General features: G+C 42.3%; 1 protein-coding gene across 14 annotated transcripts in view; it reads left to right on the forward strand.

The window, feature by feature from the left end:
- Positions 1 to 311: 311 nt before the first annotated feature.
- LRRFIP1 (LRR binding FLII interacting protein 1) overlaps positions 312 to 26,623 on the forward strand; it is a 120,374-nt gene continuing 94,062 nt past the window's right edge. For all 14 annotated transcript variants that reach the window (XM_075512131.1, XM_075512133.1, XM_075512132.1 and 11 more), the window contains exon 1: positions 312 to 498. In XM_075512131.1, coding sequence (XP_075368246.1) covers positions 409 to 498 — 90 coding nt within the window. In that variant the 5' untranslated portion in view covers positions 312 to 408. The remainder of the gene's footprint in view (positions 499 to 26,623) is intronic.

Consider the following 26,623-nt stretch of genomic DNA (forward strand, 5'->3'; position numbering starts at 1 on the left):
TCCCCGATTTGAGGGAAATTTTCTTCAGCTTTGAGGACAAGAGGCCTGGGGAGGGCTAGGGAGGCCGGGGAGCCCGGGGCCCTGCCCGGCCAGGGGCGCGAGTGCCGCGGGGAAGGAGTCTCCAGCGCGGCGGCGGGGCTGCCCGCGGCTGAAGGGGCTGCTGCGGAGGAAGGGATGGGCGGGGAGCGGGCCCACCGCCCTCCTCCGCCCGCGCCCCGCTTCGGGAGGGGGGGGTAAGGGGCGTGAGGCGGCGCCCGGCCCGGCCCCTCAGGGCGGGGGTCGGCGGCGCATGCGCGCGGCGGGGGGCGGTGACGGCCGGGCTCTTCACGCCGGCCCCGCGACCGGCAGAGACGGCGGCGGTGGCGGCAGCGGCGGGAGGGCTGGGGCCGGCGGTGGAGTGGGTCCGCCATGGGGACGCAGGGGGCCGGGCGAAAGCGGCTGCCGAACCGGGAGCGCCTGACGGCGGAGGACGATGCGCTCAACCAGATCGCCCGCGAGGTGAGCGGCGGGCGGCGATCCCCCTCCTCCCCCCCTTCCCCCCTCCTCCCCTGGGCTCCCCCAGCCGCCGCGCACGCGCCCCCGGGCAACGGGCACGACGGCGCTTCAAGGGCAGGTTGATGAAACGCGAAATAAAAATCGCATTCGTCTCAACGGTGTCGGCCTGGTTTATGATGTTAGGGCAGCGCTTAAGTCTGAGGCGCTTAAAGTGTTCATCCGTGAGGAAAAGGGCGTGCAGTACCAGCCCGGGCAGAAATCTCTCCCTGCTCCAGCCCCTCCGTGAGGGGAAATTAATTGTCTGCTGCTGCTGAGGTTGGTGTTAATGATTAAGAGCCGGAAAATAGGCCACTCGGGTTTTTTATGGATACATATAAATGGAAAAACGTAAGCCAGAAGGTTGCAAGATGATGCTAGACGCAGGCATAAGTGTACAATCTAACTTGGAAACTCGCTTATATTTATATTTAATGAGTTAGGCTTGCTGCTCACTAGACACTGCATTGTGCTTGACCTGACTTTAAACAGTTAAAACCAGCTGATGGCTGTGTTCTTTCTACCTCCCTGTTCTTACTTGTTGTGTACAGTTGCATTGGTTCAATGGTGAATAGGATGACATGAGTTTGGTTCATAATTTAGTAAATATAAATTACTAAAGCTGGTACAGGTTGTCCTGTGTCGTTCCTCCCACAGCCTTCCAGTGGGGGAGATGGGCAACCCCGACCTGAGATCGGGATGAGCGCCCGTGGGGTTGTTCTTTGCCGTGTCTAAGCTGATCGATGCTGGATGCTGCTGCTGAAGGTGGTCACCCTCTTCCCCAGCACGGGTTATGTGTGTCTCCTCCCCATCTCGTGGTGGTCTGACCCCAAGATGGGTTACAAGATAAATCGCTCTTCTAGAAGAGATTTAAGTCTCTCTTGGTTTCCGTTCGTGAATCACGGTCGCAGCAGGAGCGGATGAATGCTAATGTGCAGCTTATTTTTGGTGGCAACTGGCTGTTAGACTGAGTTAGCTGTAACATTGTGCACCTCGGATATTATCACTAATGGCAGCCCTGACATGGGAAGTCTTTACTATTCTTGTGTACCACTTTGAACTGGTTTGTACCATCTTTGGAATGCATGCAGTAGACTAATTTCTGCGTGAGTGATTTGGATAGTGTGTTTCCAGAAGTCAGATTTTTGTGGCTGTATGATGAGAAGATGAGAAAGTTCCTAGGGATGGAGTTTGAGGTAGGAGGACAAGAACGTCTCATGTCCTGGACGTAAGATAGCAAGTAAGAGTGATTGTGCTGTCTATTAGAGTTTGAGTCATGATAACATCCTTGGAATTGCTTCAGGATGAGGGTTTAAATTCCACAACTGTGTTCTGGCCGTGCTGTCATTTGATCAAGGAAAACATCAATGTGTAATAGGGGGCCTAGGTTGTCCTTCTCTGTTGCACGTTTCTGTCCTGCTTTCACTTTTCTTTAGCTTATGTACTGCTCTTCACTGTATTTTGAAGTGGTTTGAGGCCTTAAATATTGTGTGGTTTTGTGTTTTGTTTTTGTGTTGGTTTTTTTTTTTTTCTTTTATCTTCTGGGGATTGTTTAAAGGACAACTCCATTTGGTCAAAAAGCCCAACACAAGCATGTCTTTTATCTTTTCCCTTGAGTGCTAAAACTGTGAACTGCCAAGTTCAAGGTTCAGCATTTTCCCATATTATTTTAACTCTTTGCATTACTCTGTCTTGGGTTTTATGCACTCATAATAGTTTTCTTGTTTAACTGCCTGTTCTCCACACAAGGGATCCCAGATGAATCCTTCTGTATGATCTTAAGAACTCTTAAAAATGTAAGCCTTTTTTCTCCTCCTAATAAAGATGCTGAGAGTCTTCATGTTGAGAAGGGTACAGGGGTTACTGATATTTTGGCTCTTCCAGCATTCCTTGCAGGTGTGTAGGCAAAGCTGAGACCTAGATGTGTTGCGTTTGTGCAGTTTTTCCCTCTTCTCTTTCCTTTGGTCTTCTCCCTTTGTTATCCAGAAGCCACAGGTGCTTGCAAGTTATTAGCAGATTCTAGGATCTCATTTTGCCGTGTTCAGATGGGAGCCTAAAAGAGCATCCAAACCAGATTTATTCGTAGAGGTAGTTTTACCTTGGGATCTCTGGGAGTAAGTTGAAATGTGTGTGTCTTCTCTCCTTTTTGGTTTTCCTCCAGAAAGACTCTGCTGCTTTGATGCTTTCCAGTTGTGTTTTGTAATTGTCAGAAGATCTTGAAAAATCAACAGTTCTTGCTATACTACGTGCTTCTATAAGGACACATTAAGACTTGTAAAGACTCTCTTAAACTCCAGTCATTTGAAGCATAAATTTTTTTGAATTTGCAGCCAGGATGTCTTGCTGTGTACGTGCAGTCTTGCGTAGACGAAAGAGAGCCTTGTGCAGTGAAGAAGGCAGCCCTCGCCCCCCCGTGGGATGTGAGAACAGTCTTAAGAGGAAGTAACTAAGCAAGCGGAAGGAAATTGTAAAAGTGAAGCGTATTGTAGTGACAGGGTTTTAGTAGCATATTAGTAATGTTAAGCAGTAGTAGTAAGTTTTAATGTTTGAGGCAATTTCTGAACTAGATCAGCTGCAAGTAGTTTATCACCTTGTCTAGACCTGTTTAGAGTGGAGGTAGGAGGGACGATTACTGTAAATCGCCTTGCCCATCAGGAAAGAGTAGTACTGTACCGCTAAATCTGGCTGTTGAGTTTCTGACTTACATGGTAATTAAATGGATGGCAAATATGTAAATATAGTTAAAATAAGAACATGGTGTTCTGAGTTTCTAGCGGACACAGATGGCTGCCACTCAGGATTTGCTGTATGTACACCTAGCTTGTATTGCTGAGGTTATTTTTTCTGGGTGTCAGCTCTTACAGATGAGAGCGAAGCTGATCAATGATAGGCTTCTCCGCTTTCAGACTCATGTTGACGCCACTAGATTATTCTGTGTTTAGGTCAACGGAAACTTTTGGGCTGTTTTATTCCTCTCCGTGAATACAAGCCAGCAGTGTTTGCAAAATCTAGCAGTTTGATACTCCTCGAGGTCTGTGCCAGCACAGCCAGCAGTAATCGCGTACGCGTACTGCGTAGTCATCTGTCTGTTCTCTCGGGCTGGTGTACGCGTGGTTTGGGAAGGCAGAGTCCTGGGCTGCTGAACCGTGGAGGGACTGGCTTCCTCCTTGGGTTAGACGGGTTTGATGTGATAACTTGAGATGTCATTTCTAGGGGAATATTTTTTTCCCCTAACTTCCACTCTGCTCTTTGCTAGCTACAGTAACGGTGAAGTGTTACATGAGCAGAAAGAATTTAGCAAATCCAATGAGGAACTGCCATCTGTCTAAATGAGGTATTTCTCTTACAGGCAGATAATATTAGTTACTGGTTTTTATTTTCTTGAATGAGAAAGAACAAGGTCAAGGTAAATTTCTTGGTTTAGGGAAGTCATTTACACCTTGTTTTGCTAATGTTTTGCAAACAGATGTGTTATACTGCTCAGAAAAATAATCCTGCCTCGTGTCTTCTCTGTGCTAGAGATCTTCTCTTTTTCATCCAGCGATTTACAGAGTAGAACTCTTTAGCTGGTAATTAATTTGAAGCTAGTAATTCAAGCAACATAACTTTATTTTTACTATTAAAGACAGTAGTGTTATAAGGATTGCTTATTCACTCTTTGTACACTGTATGTCACTTTCGAAGTGTCAAGAACTGTCACCTACATACTTATGCATACATAATTATTATTTTTTAAATAACTGGTTTGATCTGTTTATGGACTGTAAATTTGATTGTTTCAGTGAAGTTTTTAGTTTGGGCATTGACTTGCATTCTTAGTGATGCAAAAATTGGGATGTTACATTCCTATGAAGGAGCAGAAGTGTCGCTGATTAGAAATAGCTCAAAATGCAGGTGAAACCAGCCAGCCAGCTTTACTGGTTACCGTAAGAAGGCACTAAGTAACTTCAAAAGCCTAAACTGGAGTTTTGGGACTAGTGAAGAGATGCTATGATCATTGTATGTGGAATCTAAAGGCCTGGCTTTTAAATTGAGGGGATAATTTGGGGGAGAATCCTCTGGTTTATACAGCAATTTGGGTGAGCTGCATAAATAGAGAGGGAAACAATTTGGTCAAAGTCGAAGCTAACACAAGCAGAATGGATATTTATATGTGGGAGCGCAAGCCATGAAAACTTTATTGAACTTTTACGCAAACCAGAGCATTTAAAACAGTGTATTCCCTAAGGATATACCAGGTAACACCAGTGTAAGATCTGTGTGCCTCGTTAGTATAGCGGTGGAACTTTTTTCAGCAGTATTTGGCATTTGAGAGATGCGTGGAGAGTTTTGTAAGCCAGATAAATATTCCAAGAGAAGCCCTTAAACAGTCTGTTTTATGTAGCACCAGTTGCTTGTACTTGCCTTATTTTTTAATTTCATTGCTTTCTGTCTTTATGAATGTTAATGTATCAGGCCAAGAGAACAAATGATGTGAAAAAGCATGCCTGGCTGTAGGTCTCCCTTCTAGAATAGAAAGTTATGAAAGCAAGGGATGCTCATGGAGGGCTTGATTCAACCCAGTTGACCTAAATATAGGAAGGAAGGAGGACTTTGTAGGCAATGCTTGCCAGTAGGGTGTGGAGAATTGTTCCAAAGTTGTGATGATTTTGTGTAGCAGATGTGCTCTTCTTCATCGAACGCTCCTTTTTCCTGATGTTTTATGACTATGTATCCAACAATTGGCGTTGGGAAGGATTATAAGCGAAGCCAAAGGAAATGTGTGAAGGAGAAGCTTTAGATGGTTTAAAAAGCGAGACAAAAATCTTAAGACCCATCTCACTTTAGTTAAATGGGTGGTTGTAGCCTGTCTCCCAAGGCACAATCTGCCTCACACTATACCTATTGCAACTTTAAATAATTAGTTGCCTGGTTTTGTGTCTGCGCCTGGCCTGAGTCCTCTTCAGCTGTTCTCTCGCTGTCTGAGGAAACAGCTGTTTAGGAACTGTGATTCCTATTTCAGTCAAGCAAGAGACTACTGTTAGGATTAACAACATGGGAAGCCCAGCCTTTTTCTTTGCAAGCCCAGATGCTGAGCTTGTCTGCAGGATGTAATACTAATCATTACCTCATCTAGAAGGATGTTTTTCCAGGCCCGTTGCTGAATAAAGTTGGAGCTCAAGTGTACTTGCAAGGCTTTCAACACTGTTCAGGTTTTTTTTTTCATCCTTTGGTTGCAAGGAGCATAATCCACATAGCATTTTGGGCTTGTGAAACAAGGTATTTGTCCCTCCTGTCAAGTCAGCAGGTTGCCAGGAGCAGTGAATCTGTCTAGCTAGACATAAGCAGTCATAGGCAAACCTTAAAATAGCAGCTCTGAAATATCAGCTGCTGTCTTGCTTGTGTTGAAATACTTTTTGGGGGAGAAGTTGCCCATTGGGGGAGGGGGGGCAGGAGGGAACTGCAGTAAGCCAGACTTTCCTTCAGATAGTCATAAGGTGCCTTTGAGAGTTGTGGGGGTTTTTTGGTGTGGGTTTTTTTTTTTTTTTTTTAAATACTAGAGATGCTTCTGAGAAGGGAAAGTGCATGGTCACTTCATCATGGAGCTTTCTCTGCTTCTGGTGTTATCTGGTGCTCTTGCTCATCACCCTGAATCTACTAGAGATTAATAGCTGGCCTTGCACATAGTAGGAAAAATAGCTGATGTTTGGGCTTTCATCACGCAGTAAAGATGAGGGAAGTGCTCAAGGGCTTCTTATGGGAAGACATCTGTAACCATTTACTCCCAAGACACTCTCCTTTTCCTTCACCTTATTTCAGTTGGAGAACAAGAAGTAGGCTGTAGAACTTCCCCAGCTAAAGCTGGAAAAACAACTGGTATGTGCATTGAACTGAGAATATTGGATCAGTCAAAAATATATTTTAAAAGCATCCATATGGGTAGGCTTGGTCTTCAGTCTTGCAAGTTAGTGTTGGCCAATTCCTGGTGAATGTGTTTTTCATACCATGGGTAGCTGAGAAGAGGAGTTGTGGCGCAAAGCACTGCGGTTCAAGGTTATTGTGACTGCTGGATTCCAGCCTAGCATCTTGCTGCCATCAGCCTAGCCCATAATTTTGTTTTAAACTCTTAAAAGTAAGATGCTGTAAGGTAAACTGCTGCTGGTGAAGAGCTGCTGTATACTTTTTTATCCTCTGCCCTCTGAGTAGTGTAACCTCTTACAGGAGAATGAAACTAGCAACGGGAGACAGTAATCTCTTAAACTGAGTAGTCTGATGTGCTGGAGCTCATTTGCAGGTACTCTTAGATATTTTGAGGGTGGAGAACCACCGGTGTTGCTGGTAGGTAGCAAGAAATGTAAGGCAACTCTCAACAGCCTGGTTGCAGGAGCTTTAACTGTTGAAATTAAAGCTTGGTGTGGCATAATAAATACTGAATAAGGCAATACTTCACTCATAGGAATTTGAAGGTTTTAATTACCTAGGAGGAGCTGACCTGGTTGCCATGCAGTGCTTGCAGTGTGTAAATGACTTCAGGTAGGTGAATGACCATGTGACATAACTTTCTGTTATGAAAATGTGGAAGTTCTGGTCAGGCTGGTAAAAACTACTGATTTTTGGAGGCTACAGAGAGGGTGCAGAAGTCCTGTATTCAGAGGCTGGGAAAAAGCACGGAAGTGATACTTTCATGTTGGCAGGAACGTGCCATAACTCTGACCGCTGTCCTAGTTTGACAACTGTCCTTACCTAGAGGACTTGCTGGTTAGACCTCAGTGCCAAAGACATTTCCTGTGCGTATTTGGATGGATTTCTAATTCTGCCTTTGCACAAACTTAACCAAGGGGCATGAAGTGTGGAGGGCAGTGTGAAGGGAAAGGCTTGGGAAGTATTTCCTGGTGAGCAGAACTAGGAGCAGTTTTATGGCCTAGCCAGCTGAGCTTTGGGCAAAAACTCTGAGTTTTGGGCTAACTCAAAAACTGGGCATTGAGAGAGGAGAAAATGCAAGCTAACTCTGACTAACATTGTTCCCAAAACTGACTGTTGCTTGTTTGGGGACGTGGATGTAAGCCTAAACCAAAAACTGGGCAGAAAGGAGTGTATCCCTGATTAAATGAAGCAACGTCACTGCAAGACGGATTTGAGTTGCACATCAGCATCTAGCCTGCAATCCTGTTCTCTGTTCCTTCATCCCTTCAGTGTGTCATGTTTTCCCGTAAGTGAATTTCTGATATGGTGTGTATACCCCTTTAGGGTGTGGAATTCTGAAGGGGGAGTGGTTTTCTTCAAATCCTTTGAAAAACATTGGGTTTAATGGAAGTTTTAACAAAACTAGCTATTTCTGGGTTAAGGAAAGGTGGATGTTTTGGATATTGAGTATAATTGCACATAAATGGCACAACTCTGGTCTAAAACTGAGTGACTAATTCTGACTTGGAAGCTCTGCTGAATAGATTGAAATAACTTTTATTAATTTAGGGACTTAAGATACTGTTTGGTGCCAATAAAAATGACTGTCCGAGCTAATTGCTCATTAAAAATTTCTGACCTAGAACTGGAAAGTTGATTGCTTCGCCATGTACTTTCAGTAACATATCCTGGGTGCTATCTGAAAAGAGGTGGATTTGTTCAGTCGCATCTGCTTTGCCCTTCTGTGTGGCTGCAGCCTTTGAGCCAGCAGCTTGGCATGGGCCGGGGTTTTATCCACCTAAATACTACCGCAGCATTTAAGAGTTGAGCTGGAGACAGCAAACAGGGAAAGTGATCTGATAGTGCCAAATCCGAGCTGTGTTCCAGTCTCGGATGTGGTGAGGAAGCCTCTTCATTTCCTGTTGCTTCTAGCTCCTTGCTGGTTCGTCACTGCTCTTTTTCACAGCTCTTTTCTGCTTCCTGCATGCTGCTTTTGTGTGCAAGATGAGTTTCTTTTGTGATACAGCTTAATCCTGACACTATACTTGCAAAAACACTGGATGCTTTCTAGTTCCTTGATGCTTCGTGAGCTCCTGTGCTCTTTGAGAAAATATTTAAATTTTATTTTTGTATTATGTGTTGCTGTACAAGAAATCTGAGCCTTTGGTAAACCAAAATTGCCAGGTGCATCACCACTGCTGTGTTCCTATTTTTAATACCTGGTAATTAGGTAGGGCAGTGCTTGTTATCATTGGCGTGTGAAGAAATGCAAAAGTGATAGTTAAGTTTCAGAGCAACAATTTTCTTTCCTCTTAGCTGTTGGAAGGTTTATGTGAAGGAGAGTGGATTATTCAATTTGTATTCAAACTTCTATCAAAGAAACAAGCAAGATGGTATCTCCAACTGCTTCTGGCTTCCTCAAAAATGGATTCTCAGAGTTGGGTTTTCCCCACCATAATGTCATTACTTGCAGTTTTTAGATGTAATTAGTGTCAGATTGATTTATCTTTCCCAGAACGGAAAGCTTACTGGAAGTGAGTTCCACAAAAGCAGTTTATTTGCGTGTTTACTGATTTAGCTGGTTGGTCAGTGACTTGTGTTTTAATATTGCCTGCAATGAAGTGATGATGCCTCTGTCCCGAGCAGTCCCACTGGTGATTCTTTGCAGACTGTTCTCTCAATCCCACAGATGCCTCAAGCACAGAGCTGTGCACAGACGGGGAGCGTAAAGGAGTAATATTTCTTCCCTCTCTGTCTCCGCTCTTGCGTATCTTGTGACCTTTCCCTTCTCCAATATCGGATTTAAATTTAATATTGTGTGGTTTTTTTTCTCTGCCTTCCTCTTTTGAGTACTTCCTACATCCCAAAATATCCTTTCTCTAATCCCACGTTTGAATACCAAATTTAGTTGAGCCTGTCTCTTCTGTCTGCTTTTGCCAGCCTCTTCCAGTAGACAGAAGCGGAATACAGGAGTATCTGGCACACTAAAAGCTGGGTCAGGTTTTTAAACTTGTTCCCTCGGGTCAGATGGATTTCAGGCATCCCCACTTGGGTCTTCTAATTATGGAGCGTTTATCAGCTAACATACTAGGACGACAGGAGAGCAAGGAAAGCTCTTGGTGTGCTTCACATGCAGAAAAATCCCTGGGCTCCAGTCTCCTATCAAACTCTTGTAGCTTCACACTTTTCCCCTTCGCTTTTAAAATGCACATTGCTTTAGATTCAGATATTTCAGATATGGCTGTTTATACTGGTGCCAATATACTACAGTCTTCACATGGAAACATGAAATCGTATTTGCTTTTGCTGACTATGAACAGTAAAAGATAACAGCCTACTCTTTTTTTTTTTTCTTTTCTTTCCATCTGTGTAATCATTTCTTGTTTTTTTTTTTTTTTTTTCTTGATTGCAAACTTGAAGTTCTTTCAATTGAGTTGCTAGGAAAATAGTAGATATAACTTTATGTGCTTTTAGAAAATAAGTCAGTTTAAATTTGAGTGGTCTACAGCCCTATTGCTTTGCTCTGCAACTGTGCATTTCCCATAATCTCTTTTCTTTAAAATATCCATTCTCCCATATGAAATGTATGTGTGCTGGTCTTGATTTTCTTGCTTTGCTGAACGTGTTACTGAGCTCTAAGAGGATTTACATTGACAAATATGTTGAATCAACATCTGTTGGAAATTGAAGTGGGCTTTTGGGACCTTTTTTGTGATACCCAAAGGTCATGCTATTCCACTGTCTATTAAGTATGAAATTTAAATCTGCCCTGATGTGAAATGAGTACATTGAAACAGTGATGTGACCTAACCTTTACATGAACTGTGGAGGAATCTAGGGGCTCTGGGAAATAGTATGCTTGTGTGTGGCTACAAGGGATAATGTTGGTATATGTAGAGAATGTCAGTGTTTTATTTATAGAGGGTTACACAGCGTGTTTAGTAATATTTGTACATTCTTGTCTAATTACCCTGGAAAAAATATCAGTATTCGGTGAATTAGAGTAAGTGAAGAAAGGTTCTCTGTGTGTGCTGGTGAAATGCTTTTGTATCGCTGATGGAATAAATACCTACTGTCAGACTTAATTTTCAGGCTAGCAGAAAGGCATCTGGTAACCCAGAACTTGTTGTCTAACCAAGCGATCTACAGGTTTAGCATTAGAAAATAAAGATCAATGGGTTTGTAGTGAGCTATGCTCTTACAGCAGTCTATCCTAATTTTTTTGGGGTGGGCTCAACCTGTTAATATAGAAGCAACCTTCTTGTAGAGATCTGCATTACCTAGAGTTGCTTCTCTGAGGTCTGCTACCTGTGCTGCTGGCATAACAAGTCTGCTCTTTCAGCCTTCCCACCGTAAAATCAAAACAGTGTGCCAAAAAAAAGTCTAATATCTTGGATATGAGCTTTGTGAATACAGCGATCAGGTATAAAAATCTTACGTATAACACTTCTAAGATTGCTTGGTGCACCTCAGGAGCTGGTAGTAAGCCTTAAGGGAATTGGGTTTTCATTGTAATTTCCTCTAATAGAATGTGATTCTCAAAGGGCTGAGCTTTTGCCTCTGGTTTATCCCTTTCTCTCACCATTTCTTGTCACTTGCCGTTTTTTGAACACAGCTGTTCCTGACATTGAACTAGTTGATGGATGTGTTAAAGTAGTCTGTGAGACTGAGGATAAAGTTATAATTGTATTTGCTAGGTGGTAATCACTGGGGGAAAAAAAGGAGCAAGCAAAGAAAGGACCTGACTAGGGGAGGGCTGCCTCTATGTCTTGTGCTGTTGATGTATTCCAAGTGGCATTCTTTGATTTCAAGAACTCCAATAAATAGCCGTGAAGGTCATTTTTGTTGTACAACTGAACAAAGTGCATGTAGCCTGGTAGCGTATTTCAAACTGAACTCATTTGTTAGTAAGGGTTAGGACGCAGATTCTCCAGGTAATCCGTTATAGCTCAGACCCCGTTTGGATACAGTAATCGTGTCCCACCCCCACACAAGCTGTCCAATCATTTCTTAAACAATGCTGGGTTTTTAGCTTTAATTCTTAATTTTTAGCTTTAACCTGAAGTGATGAGGAGCCAACCAAGAGTTTATGGGTCAGGATTAAAAGGAGGACAGGGACAGGTGACATTATAGTGGGGGTCTGCTACAGGCCACCCAACCAGGAAGACAGAGTGGATAAGGCCCTTTATAGACAGATAGGAGCAGCCCCACGTTCACAAGCCCTGGTCCTCGTGGGGGACTTCAACCACCCCGATATCTGTTGGAGGGACAACACAGCAGGACATAAGCAGTCTGGGAGGTTCCTGGAATGTGTTGATGATGATTTCCTTCTTCAAGTGATAGAGGAGCCAGCAAGAAGAGGTGCTATGCTGGACCTTCTTCTCACCAACAAGGAGGAGCTGGTGGGGAATGTGAAGCTCAAGGGTAGCCTTGGCTGCAGTGACCATGAAATGGTGGAGTTCAAGATCCTTAGGGCACCGAGGAGGGTGCATAGCAAGCTCACTACCCTGGATTTCAGGAGAGCAGACTTTGGCCTCTTCAGGGATCTGCTTGGTAGAGTACCATGGGATAAAGCCCTGGAGGGAAGAGGGGCCCAAGAAAGCTGGTTAATATTCAAGGATCACCTCCTCCAAGCTCAGGAGCAATGCATCCCAACAAGGAAGAGTCAGGCAAAAACGCTAGGAGGCCTGCATGGATGAGCAAGGAGCTCCTGGACAAAGTCAAACACAAAAAGGAAGCCTACAGATGGTGGAAGCAAGGACAGGTAGCCTGGGAGGAGTACAGAGAAAATGTCTGAGCAGCCAGGGATCAGCTTAGGAAAGCTAAAGCCCTGATAGAATTAAATCTGGCCAGGAATGTCAAGGGCAACAAGAAAAGCTTCTATAGGTATGTCGGTGATAAAAGGAAGACTAGGGAAAACGTGGGCCCTCTCCGGAAGGAAACGGGAGACCCGGTTATCCTGGATATGGAGAAAGCTGAGGTGCCTAACAACTTTTTTGCCTCTGTCTTCGTTGGCAAGTGCTCAGGCCATGCTGCCTAAGTTGCAGGAGGCAGGGACTGGGAGAATGATGAACTGGCCACTGTAGAAGATGATCAGTTTGAGACCATCTAAGGAACCTGAAGGTGCACAAGTCCATGGGACCTGATGAGATGCATCTGCGGGTCCTGAGGGAACTGGTGGATGAAGTTGCTAAGCCACTATCCATCATATTTGAGAAGTCGTGGCAGTCTGGTGAAGTTCCCACTGACTGGAAAAGGGGAAACATAACCCCCATTTTTAAAAAGGGAAAAAAGGAAGACCCGGGGAACTACAGGCCAGTCAGTCTCACCTCTGTGCCCAGCAAGACCATGCAGCAGATCCTCCTGGAAACTATGCGAAGGCACATGGAAAATAAGGAGGTGATTGGTGACAGCCAACATGGCTTCACTAAGGGCAAATCGTGCCTGACAAATTTGGTGGCCTTCTACGATGGGGTTACAGCGTTGGTGGATAAGGGAAGAACAACTGACGTCATCTGCCTGGACTTGTGCAAAGCATTTGACACATGTCTCTAAATTGGAGACACATGGATTTGACGGATGGACCGCTTGGTGGATAAGGAATTGGCTGGATGGTTGCACTCAGGGTTGCAGTCAATGGCTCGACGGATGTCCAAGTGGAGACCAGTTACGAGTGGCATTCATCAAGGGTCAGTATTGGGACCAGCACTGTTTAACATCTTTGTTGGCAGCATGGATGGTGGGATTGAGTGTACCTTCAGCAAGTTTGCTGATGACACCAAGCTGTGTGGTGCGGTTGACATACTGGAGGGAAGGGATGCCATCCAGAGTGACCTTGACGGGCTTTAGAGGTGGGCCCATGCAAACCTCATGAAGTTCAACAAGGCCAAGTGCAAGGTCCTACACATGGGTCGGGGCAATCCCAAGCACAAATACAGGCTGGGTGGAGAATTGATTGAGAGCAGCCCTGAGGAAAAGGACTTGGGGACATTGGTTGATGAGAAGCTCAACATGATCTGGCAATGTGTGCTTGCAGCCCAGAAAGCCAACCGTATCCTGGGATGCATCAAAAGGAGCATGACCAGCAGGTTGAGGGAGGTGATTCTCCCCCTCTACGCTGCTCTCGTGAGACCCCACCTGGAGTACTGTGTTCGGCTCTGAGGCCCCCAACATAAGAAGGACACGGACCTGTTGGAGTGAGTCCAGAGGAGGGCCACAAAGATGATCAGAGGGCTGGAGCACCTGTCCTATGAAGACAGGCTGAGAGAGGTTGGAGTTGTTCAGCCTGGAGAAGACTCTGGGGAAACCTTCTAGCAGCCTTCCAGTACCTGAAGGGGGCCTACAAGAAAGCTGGAGAGGGCATGTAGTGACAGGACAAGGGGTAATGGCTTTAAACTGAAAGACGGCAGATTTAGGTTAGATATAAGGAAGAAATTCTTCACTATGAGGGTGCTGAGGCACTGGAACAGGTTGCCCAGAGAAGTTGTGGATGTCCCATCACTGGAAGTGTTCAAGGCCAGGTTGGATGGGGCTTTGAGCAACCTGGTCTACTGGAAGGTGTCCCTGTCTATGGCGGGGGGTTGGAACTAGGCGATCTTTAAGGTCCCTTCCAACCCAAACCATTCTATGATTCTGATGGGTTGTTCAGTGCTTTCTTTCTTGGGGCAAGTTGTCTTGACATGTCCTGGCTCTCTCTGGGAACTCCTCTTTCCACGAGGGAATGGGTTGTGCAAGCATGAGGGGATAGCTCCTGTCCACTGGCCGGGTAAGAGTATCTTGTAGATAAAAAAATTTTTGAATTGGTTGTAATGGTGAGATATGGAGGATAGTGTGATTTTTGTTGTTGTTGTTTTTGCTTTTTTTTAAATTTTTTTTTTACTTATTTTTGACGGGTCTCTTAATTCCTTGAGAAGTGTGAATTTTTAAAATGTTTTCTTTATGAAGTTTCCTCTGTGTGCTTTTTCTGCAAACTCAATGTAGAACTTGGCTCCTCTCCTGAAGAGACATGGTTAGAGTGCTGTTGCTAAATGTTTGAACTTTGATATTTGTGCTTAAAGGACAGAAAATCTGGTAAAGCACGATGTAGTAGAAGCTGGTATCCACACTCTGCAGCACACAGCTGTACTAACAAGAAAAGGCAATTTCACCACACTTTTTTTTTTTTAAGGTAGTTTCTCTGGATATCAACACTTTTCCTTAAATAGGATTTGCTCAAGCAGGTTTTGGCATTTCTTTGCTTGATGTTGCAAATCAAGAATTTCAGCTTGTATTTGCAGTGTCCTGACTCTTCCATCAGAATATAGGTAGCTGAAGGAGAGCTGCAGGTTATTTGTTCTAGTAGAATATTTAAGTTAATCAAACGCACAGTTTCTCTGCAGGAAGGTGGTACAACTGAAAGAATTGCATGCAACTTTCCCACCTAGCTATCCCCAAACACTACTTACACACAGGTAACAAATGGTCCAGTGCTTAACAGAAGTATAAAGTAGTGGGGGGCATGAAAATGTTTTTATTTTATAAATAAAATGTACACACACTTACCATATACAAGAGAACTATTGTAAAAATTGTCCGTCTCCTCTGGTGATGTCTCTTGTAGGGTCCTTCCTATAATCTATGTACTAGACTTCTGATCTTCTCCAGTACTTACAATGCCTCTAGGTCCTTCTTTTAAAGTTGATATAAAGTCAGTGTAGTTGAAGTAATGGAAAAACAGTGCCTTGCAACTTGTAACCATTATACTGTAGTCCCACAAAACATCATATTGTAAACACAATAAAATGGTCTATTACTGGGTTGCTTTATTAACTCTAATCAGTCTAAAGAGCTAAATTTAATTAAATCTGCTTGTGGATGAGAACATTCCACCCATGGAAAGGTACACTAAAGGTCATCTCCAGTTTTGAATCTTAATGTTACATGTAAAAATCTGTTTTGTCTTTCCTACCTGCCTTCAAGCAAATGAATGTAGCTTTAAGGATTTTTTAATTATTATTAATTATTATTTGAAGAGGTCTGACCTTCCTGACTTTTTGTGACAGAAAATAGAAGTATACCTATAAGGTGTGAGGAACTAATTTTGTGTATGTAGTTTTAGATATTTCTTACTTACTGAAAGTGCTATGCAAACAAAGATTGAACCCTCTGTTTTGACTTGGTGCTTGAATGTTTGTGTTTTGAACTCCCACTTATTGAAGTAGTTAACTGTAAATAGTAAATTGTTTTTTTTAAATATCCTGACTTCTAGGTCAGCTCTTTCCAGGAAGAAAGGTTCTTAAATGGGGAAGAAGGAGAATATCTATTTTCAACTACATGGCTGGGAAAGAAAAGTCCCCCTGAGTGTACATGAAAACTTTTTCACTACTAAAAAGTTGTTTTGGATGGACTCTTTTGAAAAGGGTGCTCAAACAGTATTGTAAAGTGTCCACATTTTTGAGTGGCTTCTACAGTATTATCTCCTGTTTTTAACAATTTTTTTAATTACATTTTGGAGGTAGGCTCTGCATATCTATCTTACCATAAGAACTTGCATCAAGCGTCACAACACGCTGGTTTTCCTCTTGCTGTCAACGAGCGGTAGGATTGAGGATCAAAACTGTTGTCAAGAGTGCTTAGTATAGATAATATAATAATCATTTTGACTCCCTAACAGTTTAAATACTACTGATATAAACTGTTAGTGTCGTATCCATATAACTGAGTTTGATCATGCAATCTTGTAAAGTAAGGCTGACATGAACATTGTCCAGTGTTTTCTTTAAAAGAACATGCTGTGTACCACCGGAGATGAGAGATGAGTAATGCTGCGCGAAACGGTCAGTGCTACCTAACGCTGGAGCAAGGTGTGCTAAAGCAGAGAACAGGCATTCTGAAAACTAGACACATTGAAAATCCTTCCTGCAGCCTTTGTCAGTAGTCAGTACAAAAATTCATTTCACTTGAGTTTTTGACATTAAACTTGAGGACGTTCCAGGAACTTACACCATGGGCACTGCAGGAAATCCTGCCTAGCAGCTTTGCAAATCCAAGTGTCGTCTTGGGAAGGCCTTGTGGGCTTTTATAAACTGTATCGCAGGTAACTGTGTTATGCCTAGATGGTGGCGGGCGGAAACTTTAGGTGGATTTATTTCTGTGTAGGATAAACCCCATGCTCTTCTGTTAGTAAATGCATGAAGATTTCTTGGGTGTGTCTTCAGATATGTTGTTTTTAAAAGGAAAAGGCGTGGGCAGATAGAGAGGGAGGAAGAAAAGGCCACCTGAGGGAAAGGGCTGATGTGGGTGCAGAGCAAAGAGGCAGCTGAAGAGGTCTGATGCTGCAGCCCAAGATCGTAGGCAGATAACCCTCTGTGCAGTATAACTTTGTAACTCCTGAAGTATTTGGTCTACTTACGTGCTCAAACGTTTCTTTCTACCACTGAGTGACATGCTTTGTGAAAGGCTTTTACTGACTTTAAATAATCAAGTATAAGTGGTAGGTGTGACGAGTCTTTCCAAAGACTGGATCATATTTTTAGTTCTGTTCTACGTGCACTCTTGTTCCTTGAGAACATTATGCTGTACTTTGGAAAGTAAGTCCAAAGGAAGACTTCTTTTTTTCCCCACCCAGGAGAACTTGCATTCAGTGTCAAGCAGGCCATATTATTCAGACATACTGTGCACCAGATAGCCAGTTTATATATAGAACGACACCCTTCCAGTACTCTCTTTAATGTGCTAAGCTTGACAGAATTCCATTTGAGACGCAGTAAGTGGTTACTCTGGCTGGATTTGCTTGGTGATGAACACTGAGGAAAAGAGGGAAAGTATGGTATGGCAAATAAGGGCAATCCAGATATTTAACGTCATGAAATGGTTTCCTTCAAAATATTATACTTGCTTTAGAAATGGCTAATACCGTAGTTATGTGATTTGTTTCTTTGTTTGTTGTCAGACTGCCTTCAGTTTGCTTTTGCTGCAGTTCTACAACAGGAATACAGGCAGACTGGGTGCAGTGAGATGTAATATTCATCCTAATACTGCCAAACCAGGACAATCGTATAAATGGATTTAATTTCCAATTCTGTAGTGTTGCAGTGAGTTCTGTCTGAAGTGTGACCTGATTGTACAGGGAACACCTTGGAAAGTACAAAAGTGAGATTTGTTTTTATATAACATATGGGTCTTGTTGACAGTCTTCTGTTCTCTTAATTATTAATTTGAAATAACTTTTCTTGCACAATAATTTTTAAACCAGGCCTATTTTTATAGTGCATGAAAATACTTAGGGTGGGTGGGAATCTTCAATAAATATTTTTATTCCCTAAAGCGATGGCTCTTGGCCAGCTTCTGTGCTCTTACTCATCAGCTGCTGGTCTTAATTTTGCTGAATTCAAACTTTTTATCTCTGAAGAGCAGAAATAATTATTTATGCATGATTCTTACTCCTGAGTGTTGTTTCACTAATGAGGTGCTGAGATTCCTTGGTTCTTGAAGGCAGTTCATTCAGGAGCCTGGCTATGCCGCTGCTGTGTTTGACACTGCAAATCAATCAATTTAGGTGTTGGCTTCAAAGCATCCTTGTTTCTTTCTCAAGTTTTATTAGAGCCGGAGACCCTTGAAAGATTGCGTGACTGGCAATGCTCCGTACTCCCACCACCCCCCCATAAAAAACGAAATCAAGCTTTCGGCATAAAGGTCTCTCTTAAATAAAAGATCTCCAACTGAGGGCTGAGTGTGAGCGCAGCAATGAAGTTGCACTTTGATGGGTTATCTCCTCATCCTGTTTGGCTGCTTATGCTGTGAGATTATGCTACATAAAAATGAAACCCCAAGACAAAGAAAATATCCTACAGCTTCCTAGAAGCCTTTTTACTTTGTCAAGCAGTGCTTATTTTAGAAACGGGCTAGTTCAGGGGCATGAGAGAAAATCATGGTAATGCCATCAAATGCTTCAGTAGTCAGATGTCAAAGTACTTGGCATTTGTTTTGCTTGAATGCTTTTTAATGTTACTGCTTTTAGAAGATAATCAATGTTCTGTGCAACCGCTTTCTCATTTTCATGCCTCTCATGCTCGCTTCAGCTGTCTTCATTATGGAATATTCTAAGCTCATCAAATCCAAGTTTTAGCCTTTTTTTGGGTACACTTAAATGGAGTGCAGAAAACTACAAGAGCCTGTTTTATTCTGTTGTCTGGTGGCTTTTTCTACCACAGCATTGTTGGAAATTTCAGAGGAAAGGATTATGGCTGGAATGGAAATGCAGAGTGAACTTTCTTCACTTGGACATTGAGTCAAAGCAAGAACAAAGTGATCCTGGCAGATTATCATGGGAAAAATCTATGCTTCTGGGGCAGTCAAATGCCACGTTTTACAACTGCAATGCTTATTCAGAAGGGGAAAAAAGGAAAAATAAGTTGATCACGCAAAAAGCGGAGGAGAAAAAGGCGGGAGGCATCTTACACCTTAAAATATCTTTGAAATCAAAGCGCTGGTGTTGATTTTAACAGCTCCTTGGAAGTTGTGCCATCATTAAGAGAGGGGGCAAGATACTGTAGGTCCATCCAGTGTACCAGTAAAGCAGTTGCCCTTCTGTAAGAGATGGGGCAAAAACGGTGCTTAAGTCTTGCCTGACTAGCGTAGATGTGAGAGCAGAACCCAGTTAGGGTGCATCTTTATCCCCTGTTTCTTAACTCCCATGCAGTCGCTTCCCTGCCTTTGCTGTTTCTCGTTGTTAGGAGGTGAAGCAATGCCGGCTGTGGCAGGGCTTTGAGCTCTGCCGGGGCGATGCCTGTGGTTTAGCTAAGTAGGGTGTCATAGGAATGAGCTTCCTGTCCTAACGGTTCTGTCGTCTTCCCCTCCCTGCCGCTGACTCATGCTTGCGATCAAATGACAAAGTTAACTCTTTAAAAGAGAAAAAATAATAACTTTTCTGTGAATGCAGGAAAACTGGTCTCCCTCCTTCTCCTCCCCCCCCCCCTTTGGAGTTTGTGTTTTGCCTCAGTACTAGAAATCTCCTGACCAGTTGTTCAGGCTGAAGTAAATCAAGACTTGAACTGGCTCAGTCTCTCTGGTTCAGGTGTCACAGACAGGCAGCAGAGGTTTTCTGCGTGTGTGTGTTGCTGACTGATTTGCCTTTCCATTCTGAAACAGATTAGAGATCTGCGGCAGCTTTTTTGGGTTCAGCATCTTTGGACATTAGTGGTAGCATTATGAGAAGGGCCTTTTTCTTTGTAGAAGACCTGTCTTTTCCTGCCTGGATTTGGCAAGACGGGAAGCCAAAATTGAAGGATTATTATTGAGGTGAATTGACTGGACGGTTAACCTTGATGCAGCCAGTCCTTCACCTATCTCCTTGTCAGGATGGTTTTAATCTAGTGTTGGTCTTTAGCATCTAAAATCTGTTATAAAGTGATTACACTGGATGGAATTGCACTTTGTAAACTACTGCCCGAGTTCAGCAAAAATGGCACTGGACCTACTTACTGTGAGTATATGCTCCCTGGTGCAATGGTTGTTGTATTATGATAATTCTAGAAGACAAGGTATATCTTTAGAAGCAATACTGATTTGTTAATAAAAACTAGAGAAAATGAACTTTTGTGCTTGGCAGTTTTTCTGCTCCCCTAGGACATGTTCTTTTCTGGTACACATTGGAGAAGTTGCACACCACCCCCCCCCCCACCCCCCCCCCCAAGTTTGGCAGGTTTAACTATATGACTTTAAATATTTGTCTCGGAGAAAAGAATCAGTAGGACTTATGAGTTAATGAATGAGGTGAAAAGAGTAGGCAGGACAAGCCAAGAGACTCTTAATAGTTCTGGCTGCTTTTGTATGTAGAGTACCTTTTATCACTGCATTTGGACTGGAGTCATTTCCTCACATCCAAGATTTTTGGCATCCTGACTCTTCTCTTGATCTAGTTGTAGAGGCTTTAGACCATGATTGTTTAGCAGTAGTCTCAAAGACCTTTTTGAAAAGAAGAGCTAGAAAAGCATCCTGGTAAAGTTCAGGAGCAGAACTATTGGCTTCATCCATTCCTCGTGCTCTCAGAGCAACAAAGCTAGATATGGGAAGTGTGTGTGAGTAAAGGGGGCAAGGTCATAGTTCTGTTGCTGGCAACAAATGACATACATCTCTGAATGGGCTGTGGAGGTTCGTGTACATTTACTTCTGGTAAAAAGACTGAATAACAGTGGAAAACTAGATTAGAGCTTTGCACTGTGATTGCAGTTGAGTTTTTTGCTCCTTGTAGGAAGTCTGAAAGCTTAGCTAATTTCTTTTTATAAGATTATGTTGCAACCACTTGCCATCTGAAGCTAGAGCTTTGTCAAAAAAGACATTGAAAATGACAGCTGAGAGCTGAAAAAAAACTCATGCATCTAAAAGAGGAGGAACTCCTGATGCTTTTCACTATTCAGACACTGGTAAGGGCTTATGCGGGATTTTCTGATGATACCTCCCTGCGTTACAGATGCGTTGCTAACACTATCATACGGTGGAACCAGGTTGTAGTTTTGCAAGTTTGGTCTGTGAGAGTGAAGTCTGCGTGACGCAGTAAATCTGTGCATACTAACTAGAGCTGAACCAGCCTCTGTACTACCGGTTTGAGATCTCCCTGTGGCCTCCCTCCTTTGCAGCATCTCCTTTTCACATTATGAATGTCCCCCTGTAGACCCCTGATGCTTGCAGTCATTCAGTTATCGCTTGTGGCTAGTGCCTTGGCTAAAAACTACATTTCTTAATTGCTACAAAATGTGAGTTGAGGTCCAAACACATGTGTTTAAGGATGATTTCTATAAAAGGTATGAAAGTAGCGGCAGTTCTTTCTGATGCTTTTTCTCAGAAGTCCATATCATACCTCCAAGTGAATCTTGGGATTTGCTGGAACAGGAGGGGAAATACAGACTCTTATTTGGGTGCTAAAGCTTGTCTCCAGGGATGTTCATGTTTGCCCATTCAGCTTCTCATTGTATTGAGTGAAGTAGCTCCATCATGCTGAGAAATTCAGTATGATAGATTATCAAATTGATTCTTTAAAAAAAAAAAAAAAATCACTCAGAACTTTGATTTGGTAATTACTGCTGAAGAACTCTCTGACTCTTATAATTAATGTTAATAGCCTTACAAATGTTCTGCAAATATAATTAAAGGAAATTACATGTTAGAGAAATAAAGATTAAGTTGCTATGTTGGTGAGGACTAATAGGCTTGAGCAGAACTGTGATTTGAGAACAAGACCTCACAGAGAAAGTGGCAGCTTTCTGGCAAGGATTTTATTGATGCTTCTAGTTTGAGGAAATAATATTGTTTACATAGCTTGTGCAATAAAATTAATCATTGTATAGAATATTTTCATAATAGTAAATACGCTAGGTGTACTTACTCATGTAAATAGTGTTGAATTTCTGCAGGGTAAAAAAAAAATAATATTCAGATACACTCTCCTAATCTGTGTAAAACTGTAGCTTTATAGTGTTGTAGTGTGTCAAGTCCTTTAAGCTGCTTTTTGTGATGGTGTTTGGCTTTTCAACACTGAATTTGAATGGCATTGAGTTGAAAGTGTCTTTACCATTCATGAAAGTGAAGACTTTGTGTGCTTGACAAAAGGAAGGGGTTTTAAGATCCCACATCGTCTTGTGATTCATGGGGTGGGGTGTGGAAACCAGTTTCTAAAATTAAACCAAACTTTCACATAACTTTTTTTTTTCCCCTCTTTCTCCCAGTGGAGTGTTACATAGTCTTCTATGGATATGGACAAGCAAAGATCCCCCATTAAAGAATTTTCATGCCAGGACTGGTCAACGCTAATATCTCCAATCTCTGCTTGGATTTTTGAAGTCTTGAAGGATAAGTTACTTACGTCACCTTGAACCTGATCTACTCTCTTTACCCTTTCCCCTGTTGGAAAGGAAGGGTGAGAGTATGTTTCCTGCAGTCATTCCCTTGCAGGGAGGCGAACAAGTAAGGAAGGGTTGTGTTACATGCTGTAGTTATGAGAGTTATTTGGAGATGGCCGAGTTGGTCAACAGCTGCAGCCCTCTGCTATTGTGTGAATGGTTTGCTTTTTGCCACACTGCTTATTTTAATGAACTCCATCTGTACATAGTGTAGTCCATAATAGAAAGCAGATTGCTAGGCTGATGGCGTTTACAGTGCAGTATAGATGCTATGAGTTGTCCAGTCTACTGGGTTGCAGATGAAGGTTGAATATGAAAATGAGGCGGATAACTTTTTGTTTAGTGCAGAAGCAGTTTCCAAAATGTTGACATTTTGCCTGATAAAGGAAAGAGACTGTGGGGTGGGGGGGAGGCTGAAGCAGCAATTGCTTACAAAGGGGCTGACACTTTTCTGAAAGAGGCAACTCATAATCTCTGAAACTTACTTTGTAATTAAATCCCTGTGTTTTTTTGGTCCCATCCCCTGTCCCAAAGTCATGATGATAGTGGCTTACCATTTGGGATTTCCCTGCTATTGAAAGTGATTTTCTTTCTGGAGTCTCTGGTTTTATTCAGATAGTATATTGATGTAGATGCTTGCTGTCCTGTCCTCTAAGCTCTTGCTAAGACAAATGTGACAAAGGAAACACAGAATGGTTTAATTTTAAGGTAAATTGCAACCAAAGTCAAAGCGCTTTTCTTAATCAAAACAGAAATAAGAAAAATAACTTTTAGATTAGACTTTGTTAATAAGACTTAAATGGCACTATTTTTTTTTTAGCTGCAGCTTATTCAGGTAAAGTTGCTTCTGCCTGAGTCTAAATATATAAAGTATGGCATCCAAAGCCGTAGTTGGCTTACTGGGAATGTATGGTGTAGCATATTTTCCTTTTCCTCTGCCATAGGTTGAATATAAATCCTCAAACAGCTTACCATACCAAAAATAAGGCTGTATAAATATCTGAGCACATGGAAAAATAACTCTCCTATTACTACCACATTAGAAATTAAAAGAATTATTCACTTTTAGGCACTCAGTGGGGACCTCTTAAATTAGTAACAATTCTGTGAACCCAAACATCCAGATTTTAGGCAGATTTCTGGAAATGAGCAAGGCAGTGCTGGCACATGCACCGAGATGACCGTTACTAAGTAATATTTCATAGGAAGTCTGACAGCTTGTACTTCCAACAGCTGACATTTTTCAACCAAAAGTGTGTGCCAAATTAGGTAACTTTACATTGCTTTTTTGCTCTTTGTATTCCACTTGCTTCTCCTTAGAGTGCAGTGTTTACAGAGAGGATGCTTAACTTAATCTGCGACTGTCTGAATGCATGAATTAGTCACCTGAGCACTTGTAATAAACTTAAAATGATACTATGGAAGGGAATTAATGCCTTAGACTGTTGTTTGTGGGTTCTGTAAACTCCCATCTCTAGCTGTCAGATCTGTATTGATACTAAGGAAGATGCTGTTGCAGTTGGATGCCTGCGAAAATGATTAGGATGGAAGAGATGCAGAAAAGAAACTCACCTGTTAATCTTGGGATAGTTGGCTGATGGAGATTTCCTGGTGAGAGGAATTTACACTCCATCTTTTGGTGCAGTGTTTATAAAGACTTCAGGATTGTGGCCTGTTGCAGTACTCTTGCTTACCTTAGAATAATCTCAGTCTTCCAGGCAGATTTGTGAGTAGGCTGTTTGCTAGTGCTTTTCCTGTTAATGAAAAGTTAATCACTACCTACTCACTACAAAGCCTGTGTAAGGAAGGGAGGGAGAATATTTTACAACGTTGTCCGATTGACATAATTAAGAAGGTGCTAAAATTCTAGGTAGTAAAGCTGTCTTGGTCCTGTTCCTTAAGTATTTCTTCACTTTAGTTAAAGCTTAAAGATGAGTTTAATGTCTTATTCATCAAAATACAGAATGTTCATTCCTAGATTTTAACAACAAAAAACCTATAGTTGACGTGCTAGGCTAAGTTTGAGATACCTTTGTCTGCACTATGGAAATGCTGAAGTGTCATTGCTCCTAAAGTCACTTTGCCTATATTTCTGTCTTGGTTGCATGAGGGACCAGGAAACAGTCAGTCATTCCATTTTTTTGGACTGATAAATTCCAGTATTTTCACAATCCCTTTTGTCATCAATAAAACTGTAGCTTCAACTTTTTGCTTACACTTTATACTTTTGATATTTTAATATTGGCAACTCTTGGATTTCAAGATGGAATTCCTATGTTGTTTGCAAAGTCAGTAAGTCATCAAGATAAATTGTCATCTTATTTCTGAGTGTCCCATTCCACCTCTGCCTGGGAGCGCAGTGCAGTCATCCCCAGAAAGGTACGCAGATTCACGCAGTGTTGAGGAAGAAGGGCTGAGACTAACTACCGGTTAATTCTTGGAGATGACCGTACCTTCTCATGGGTCTGCACAGGTCCTGAATCTACTCCCACCGAACCGGTGGGAATTACACAGAATATGGTAAGGCCTGTGGTGTTGGAGAGCCTGTAATACATCTACAGAAGGGATCAGGGAGACGAGTTGACAAATGCATTCAGACCCTTGTATTCAGTTGAGCTGTTTGTGTCTAGCGTGGTTGAGTCTTATTTCTGTGTGAAGGAAGCGAAATTCAGGCAGGTGCTGTTATTCCTCTGGTGGAAGCAAGAATACATTGCTGTGCTTCTGGGAAGCTTTTTACATGCATGCTTTCATCGCTTGCAGCCCTGAAGTTCAGAATAAAAATACTCTTTCAGGTGAAGTCAAGTGTTCATGAAGAATTTAGCCTGTATAGATTTTGTTCTGTAGGACTGAACCTCTTCCGTGGCTCCCAGAGCTACACATCTTACTTATCTTCTGCTTAGACAGTGTGGGTGAGAGACTGACTTTAGCTTGGTTGGTTGGCTGTTGTTTTTGTGAGCCTGTCCTTTTTCTGTTTGTAATAAACTACTACTCCACTCAGGTATGTGAACAAACTGACGGTGTCATTTGACAAATATAAAAACTAATGCTAAACACGGGATGAGAATAAAGGGGTTTTGGCTGGAGTAACCAGGATTTTGCTGGAGAACTGGGTTAGAAAGTCACTGTGTCATGTGCCAAGGTTCCTGTCTTGTTGAGTTTGCTGAAGTGGTCCGTTTATAAGTTGTTGCAAAACTAAAACATTATTAGACTCTGCTTTACTAATGATGTAGCTGATGGGTATTTCAAACTTTAATATAGGCTGTTATTGATGTTGGTTTAAGTTTAGATTTGGAAAATCAAGACACTTCCCGTTTTTAAATAGAATATTCTGTAAATACCTCTGTGTTAATAGAGTTTAATAACTTTTTACTTAAGACAACTTTGTCCGTAAGGTCTTCTGGAGCAGCATGAACACTTTGAAACCTATCAACTATCAGTGAATTGTAAATCAAAAGCCTAAGGCTCAGATCGTGCAAATATTTTCTTGACTATCTAGGTCTCAGTGACCTCAAAACCACCTCGCGCTTGCCCCCATCTCTGTAGCTGTCTGCATTTTTTTTTTTTTTCTTATGGTTATGCAGTTAAGACTCAGCTTGGAGACCTTGGAGCAGGATGCTTAGGCCGCTCGCCTCTCTCCAGCGTGGCTTCATCTCATCGGGGCTTGCCTAAGCTCAGCAGCCTGATGCCCTGTTTCTTCCTTTCACTAACCAGAGGTTTAACGATGAGGACATTGCACGGATCCTGACCTTGTGTTCTCTGAATGCTTTAGGTGAATGACTCTTGCAGGTTTGTGTCCATGAGACTGAAGACCTGTTTAGAAGTATCTAACTCCAAGGAAAAAGGTTCATATTTAAAAGGTTGATTCTCATCATTTCCAGTCTGAGCAATTGTTGGTGACAGCGGTGACAAGAAGAGAATCAGTGCTTATATTTTAAAATAATAAAAACAAGAACTTCTCATCAATTTTTTTTTTCTATGCAACTATTTCAGTTTCTCTTTGGAACAGTTTCCTAGAAAGCCCAGTAATGTGTAGATGGACTATTGCTTGGGGAGCTGGGACTGAGGATGCCCAGGGGTGGGGCATGAATCTAATGAAATGGTCTTTGAGTGTTTTAGTGAACACATTTGAAGGATAAAAAACACAAGAACTGTGCTGAATTCAGGATGAAATGCCGCTGTAGCATAAAAGGTTTACATGTCACTGTGAAGAATGAAAGACTGGTTTAAGGAGAAAAGACTATTTTTTATATACAGCTCGTGCGTTAGAAAACATGCAGTTGCATCTTGTCAATTCAGATGCTTTTTTTAAGATCAGGAATATAATATTCTACTTA

The sequence above is a fragment of the Mycteria americana genome, chromosome 9 (genome assembly GCF_035582795.1).
Source record: "Mycteria americana isolate JAX WOST 10 ecotype Jacksonville Zoo and Gardens chromosome 9, USCA_MyAme_1.0, whole genome shotgun sequence".
NCBI lineage: Eukaryota > Metazoa > Chordata > Aves > Ciconiiformes > Ciconiidae > Mycteria > Mycteria americana.